Source organism: Pistacia vera, unplaced genomic scaffold (genome assembly GCF_008641045.1).
Source record: "Pistacia vera cultivar Batoury unplaced genomic scaffold, PisVer_v2 Contig646, whole genome shotgun sequence".
Taxonomy (NCBI): Eukaryota; Viridiplantae; Streptophyta; class Magnoliopsida; order Sapindales; family Anacardiaceae; genus Pistacia; species Pistacia vera.
The window spans coordinates 386,811-393,402 of record NW_022196497.1 but is presented as its reverse complement, the minus strand read 5'-3'; the positions used below and the strand labels follow the sequence as shown (position 1 = coordinate 393,402).

The following is a 6,592-nucleotide window of genomic DNA, read 5'->3' as shown; positions in this document are numbered from 1 at the left end:
ACCTGAACAGCTAATTTTCACCCACTATCTCTCAGGGTTGAATATAATGACCCTATTTTTTCATACAATCATCTTATCAGAAGGAGCGAAAGACATATTCTTATCCGAGGCTTAACAAAATTTTGAGTTGATATCATATTTATTCTAGATTTTCACCTTTAAAGTAATATTGTTTTCTTTATTTAAACAGATTCTTAACTTTTTACTGTAACGCAATGCAAGTTAACACGCTAAAGTGGCTTTCTTTAGTAGAATACGGACTCATATTAACAAAAACAGCTCATATTAGTAGTATCCAAGCTGACAGTTTTTGGCTTTTTTTCAACCAATTCTAAAGTCCAAAATCACTTCTAAGACCATTGTTGGACTCTCCACAACCTTCTCTACAAAACTCATACCTTCATTTACCGACTTTACTCACCGTTTTTAATCACCTCCAACAGTCACTAACAGTGTTAGTTTAAGAATGAGAATCAGAAATAAATGTAACTAAAGATATCAACTTAAAATTTTGCTAAACCTCGTATGGAAACAATTTGCTAAACCTCGTATGGAAACACGTTGTTTACTCTATTAGATCCCAATAGAATCATTTTAACTGACCCGTATGAAAACTCGTTGTTTACTCTATTAGATCCCAATAGAATCATTTTAACTGACCCAAAATAGTAGAATCATTCTTTGTGTAACAGAGAAAATAATTTAACTTTTGGATGTACCAAAATAAGATAATATTAGAAGTAGTGGAGTTAGGATGATTGTGTCAAGTGATTTAGATCACCTTAGATGCTAACAATGTACTAGGCAGTAGGCAATAGAGAGTAGGAGAAAGCCAGAAAGGAAAAAAAACTGCATAAAAAAAATCATGAATAATTAGATACCCTCCAACACAGAACGACGTGGGTCCTTTTGAGACTTCTTTTGAATAATTGCATACCTTTCGGCCAGGGCTTGGCATACGCGTTAAAAAGGACATGATTTTGACTTGGGAGTGAGGACTGAAGGTTAAAAAACGAATTCAAAAAGATCACTTTTGTGATTTTGTTCTAATATCCGTATTCTTTGGCAATTCAACTCAACTTTTTTCAACAACACTAGGGTCTAGTACTAGTACAAAGCTGGAGAGCAAGAATATCCAATTTTCAACAAAAACTATTTCTCTCCAATGCTTTCATCTAAAAGCCATTGGACTGCAGATAAATAAGTTGGCAACAGCTGTTGACAGTACCAATTATACAAATGCCATTGGGCTTCATTCTTGGGATTCCCATACAAAATTTTTTTAAAGTCAAATCATCTTGGAGCATTGGAGCTTGTACAACATACACCACTTATATTTGTGGGGGAGGGAGAGGAAAGACCGCAGTGTGAAGAGTAGAATGCAACAACATCGTAATCACTTTGAAGCTGGACAAAATCTGAACACAATCATGCCAGGAGTCATTTAACGTTGTCCCAAATTAGTGCCTATGTATTCCATTATAAACAGCTCAAGATCTTCTCTCCAACCTCCTTTCACTAGATCTTCTTTCTTCTGCCTCCCGCCGTCTTTGTTGCCTACAATTTTAAGAAATAGATATCTGAGCAACGGCATCCTTTAAGAGCTTAGCTGCAAGGAACTAAAATGCTAAAAGAAAATATAATATATATGTATATGATTTTTTTTTTTTTTTTAAAAAACCAAAAATTTCTTTACCTTCCTTATATATTCGTCAAGTTCTAAACTAGAAGCTACTTAGACCCTACTGCCTTGGTGGCCAATAAACATGTACCACATGATATTCCAAGTAAACCAGAGAGGATATGAACAACAAATATGTATATAATCATATATCAACAATCCAAAGGTTAAATTTTGTATTCAAAGTTCTGCTGTACTACAAAAGCAGAAACATTCATGATTAGCATTACATTTATGAAAAACGACTCGAGTTTCTCTGTCAAAACACACACAAACAAATAATTGTGCTAAGATCACAAAACCAAATCAATCTATTATCCGCTGGAAGCTTTACATTTTAGCATTTTCTCCTAGGGATATATACATAAATTTGAACAAAGGTATGACAAGGAGAAGCTGGCCTATCTAAAGTTGTGAAAATGGCATTTATCTTAAGTTATGTCAATGTTCACAAAAACCACTTAATGGTTTAAATTTTCTTTCAGACCACACAACCTGATTTTCAGACTCAGTAAGGACTGCTTGCCTTTTTATCCAATTATTGAGATAACAAAATATTTAGTATGCATGTGTGCATCACAGTGACATATTACCAAAAGACATGTCAAAGTAACATATCCCTTTAATATAAAAAGTTTTCGAAACTTGTGAGACATAATGATGATATTCTAGTCATCACAAAATTAAAGAACAGCCAAGAACAATTGAATCACTAGTTTGCTAATTAATATCAAAAAAATTAAGAGGGTATTTGAAGGAGCTATGCTATTGAAAACAGTCGGAGCCATCAAAGTTTGTTCAAGAGTCCAAGACAGTGCCTTAAAAACCTAAAAAGATGCTTTTTTCAATTGGAGGACTGTTTCTTTGAATGTTTCCCTCATAACAATAGACATTAAAATTCAAACTCATGATGTGAAGACATTATGTAACGTCTGGTTTCAACAAAGTTAAGATAAAAGTTCTAGGAAGAAAAAAGGTCAGAGAATGACGTCAGAGAATAAATGTTCCAAGAAAAACTTACGCAAACGCAGTGTATCCAGAGCCAGCATTAGCAGCAGATAAAATTGCTGCATGAGCCCCAGCTGCAGATAGAGAATCCTGCCCCACTGTAGATAGAGGATTCTTTCGATCACCATCCACCTAACATAAGTAGACCAATTAAAATGATACTTATTGACACCATGAATATCTTTTAAGGCCAGGAAAAAAAAAAAAAAAAAGAAAGAAACAAAAACTGTATGCATAGGTGAGAACCTTGTCCCACTTCGATTTCTTGTTCTGTCTACCATCCCTTGCAGCAGCATCATTTGCATTCAGCACTGGATGCAAACCAGACACCAGCATAATCAATCAAACTATAAGAAAACAATATGACAAATTACACAGTTATCTTGTATAGAATCTTCACGCACCTGGAACGGGTATGTTAGGTTTTGGGGCAGCAGCAACTATTCCAGGTTGCACTCCTCCTGCAATAAATTCAACCTTCTGATTCCTTTTACTTTCTTGATCCTTTCTTTCCCTTTCACGCCTCATGTCAGCCTCTGCATTATAAAACATGATAAAGGTAAGCATGAAATTATGTTTGCCAAAAATACAAATTGAAGTCAATTTTTTTTTTTTGTTTTGCGGGAAAAAACCTTGACAGTAGAAGGAAATTTATAGAAAATAACACTTAGAAAAGGGGGCATAAAAGCCTTACCCCTCAATGGCTAAAGTATGAGGATTACCAGTTAACCTTCAGAATAAAATCAACAAGCAAGGAAATTTATCTGACAGAAAAAGCTGGCAGTTTATGAACCATACAAATATAAGCCTCAAATCTTAGCAAATTTTTTAATCAGCACGCTAGCAAAGGTTTAACAAAACCAAATTAGATGACACATTCAAAGAACAAAACACCAATTAGAGAATACTATGAATAAATAATGGAACCCACAGTAGACTGTACATATCAGCATAAAGTACCCCCAGCCACAAGAGTGTGAGGGAGAGAGATAGAAGGAGAGAATTGTAGAAGGAACTGTTATTGACCTATTTCATCAAAGTAATCGCTTTTGTCATATCCATGTGGGTCAAATACATCTTTACTGAAGCAAGACCCTATCTGATCAATATCTTGATACCTCACCGCATGCAGTAAGAAGTCCGGATTCCGATAATCCTTCCTATTACGAACTTCTGCATTGAAGCTTTTTCCAATTCTCTTTAAACCTAGAAATTTATCTATCTTCCTCTGCAGCAATATAAGAGAAAGGAAAAAAAATCAACACCCCATAAAAATGTACTCAATCTGGAAACAGATTATTTAGATTAATGTAGGTTCTACTATTCCAAATTGATTTATTCTTTCACAGAAACCAAAACTTTCAAAGATCTAGATCTAGCGAGGATATTAAAAAGAAAAGCATCAAAGTCAAGAGTTCAAGTCAATTCAGTCAGTCTCAACTTTAATGTCAACCACCATCACAAGAGCATATAAACCAGATTTCATTATTCAAAGCAACACTGAAGTGGTGCAGTAAAAGACATTTTCTAAGTCACAGAACCAATTTTGCTCAACTAGCAACACAAGTTACAGCGATAACTGCAACTGGCAGCAAAATTAAATACCTCAGACCCAATATTTATGAAAAAAATATTACTTAGAAAATCCCTTAAATCTCCAAGTTACAATATTTCAAACCAACTCTTATATAAAGTAAAATTGGTTGCAAACCTCAACAGAAGGCTCATTTTAAAAATCAAATGGCATTTGGCACAACTGCAATTAATCAGATATGTGACAATTTCAAGAGCCCCCAATCATAAGCATCTATTAACAGGAAAGCATAAACATTTGAAACCCTAACATGACCTAAATTTCATTCTCACAAAAAATAGTCCAAGAATATAGAAAACGTATTTTCAATAAGAGTAGGCTCATGCTCAAAATCAGAGAGAAAAGGAAAAAAAAAGCCTTGTCTAGACTATTCTTATTTTTATAAGAGCTGTAGTAACATGAAAAGCTTTCAAGCATTCTATGAGTAAAAATTTCATTGTAAATCTTCCCAAACTACTAATTTAAAACAGCCTATACTCTTTCTCACTATATGATTTATAATTGTATATTCCCTTCTATGGCTACCGCAAACTTCTTTAACGAGGCAAAATAAGAACCATAAACTACAAAGAAACCCTAACTACAATTGGGGAAAAAAAAAAAAAAAAAACATATAGACAAATCTGGCATGTAGACTTCCCATATATGTTTCAAAAATCATAAGATATCTTTTCTGTCTCTCACACATATAGTTAGCAAAAGTTCAATATGTTACAGTCATCAAGTTGTAGACATAAAAGTCCCCATCTAACTACAAAGAGTAACACATGTATAGCACAATAGTTCTTAACAGATACAGAAACTACTTACCTGCAGCTCCTCTGAGCACTTGGCTTTTGGTGGTGGAGGGAGAAACTTATCTAATGGATCAGCTTCTTCTTCTGTAACCTCAACAGTCTCCTGAACTACCACAGTTTCTGATTCCGTCGGAGAATAAGTCATTGGATCATGTTGTGATTGTTCAAAATGCTCTGTTGATTGAGGAGTTCTTTGAACACCAGGTGTCAAAACTTGAACAGTTCCCATAGGTGTCCTTTCCCGGAAATCATCTGTCACAAATTAATTATAAAAGCAAAGATACTCACACAACCAGCTTTCAAAAGCATTTAACAGAAAATGTACTAAACCTACAACATGAATATGAGAAAATATATCCGGTATCAATAAACTAGTACAAAGAAAGTATGCACTAGTCAAATCAAAACTACACGTACCATTAGCATTTTGAAGGTCAATTTCCCCCTCCTGCAATTCATTGAAAAAAAAAAAAAAAGCATTATTCAAAACCAAGCCTCAAATGTTAAATTTTATAACTAAAGTTTAATCTAGTCATCACTGATGATCCAACTGGAGAGGAATTCTATGCATATCCTAACATCAGTACAATCAAATGCGATGAAACAACTGATTGCAAAACTTATTAGCTAATAATATTAAATAAAAATGAAAATACCAAAAAAACAAAATTGAATAATTGTCAGTTAAGTAAATTTATTACAATACCTCAGGTTCAGGCGACATGGCAACCTCGTCGTGCCCATAGTCCACAATAGTCAACCTCCCTCTACCACGTCTCCTCGAATCAGAAGAAGCCCCGTGTTGCTTCGATGATATGAACGGGACCTGAGGCTGCTGCGGTGTCGAAGTCTCGTCACCAGCGACCGTATCATCACCAACGTTCATTCTCGAATCTTCCTCTAAATTATTTGCCTCTCGATTTTCATCTTCCTGTTGTTGTTCTCCTTCTTCGAGGTCTTCCATCTCCTCGTCGTCTTCATCGTCGTTGTACATAGAAAGAAGGCGAATTCCTTCCAATGGCTTCTCCTTCAACGCCATCAAATCAAGAGTTTAGTTTTCTGTGAATTTGAATTTCAAATTTAGTGCGTAGGATTTTGTTAATTTTGGCCGAAAAGATTTGGAGATTTTCTTACTCAGAATCAGGAAGGGTTTAGAGAATGAAGAAATTGAAATCGAAGGAAAGCTAGGAGCTGTGTTTAATTTGGGTTGGGCTTAGGCCCAATTTGAATCTAATTGAAGTAATAACCTTCCATATTTACTCCTGTCTGACGTTGACAATTAGCTATAATAAGGGCTTATTTTATTTGTGATTCGAAAATAATGTTGAAAAATTAAAATATAATTAAAATATGTGTTAGATATAATATTTTAAAACATATATATATATATATATATTAAAATATATAAAAAAAATTATGAAAACGACTTTTAATCGTTTTTTAATTTTGCACTAGTTTTTAGAATCATATTCAAAAACAATTCGGCTCATTTTTACTTTAAGTAGTTTTATA

The 6,592-nt window shown here is 34.1% G+C and overlaps 1 protein-coding gene across 1 annotated transcript; it reads right to left on the bottom strand.

The window, feature by feature from the left end:
* Positions 1 to 1,251: 1,251 nt before the first annotated feature.
* On the bottom strand, positions 1,252 to 6,281 carry LOC116111639 (SAP30-binding protein). The gene is made up of 8 exons (XM_031397799.1): positions 5,787 to 6,281; positions 5,498 to 5,528; positions 5,094 to 5,332; positions 3,716 to 3,917; positions 3,094 to 3,225; positions 2,936 to 3,000; positions 2,703 to 2,821; positions 1,252 to 1,557 (listed from the first exon to the last, which is right to left on the bottom strand). The coding sequence occupies exons 1-8, from the start codon at positions 6,117 to 6,119 to the stop codon at positions 1,491 to 1,493; spliced, it is 1,188 nt and encodes a 395-aa protein (XP_031253659.1). The 5' UTR covers positions 6,120 to 6,281; the 3' UTR covers positions 1,252 to 1,490.
* Between the last annotated feature and the right edge of the window lie 311 nt (positions 6,282 to 6,592).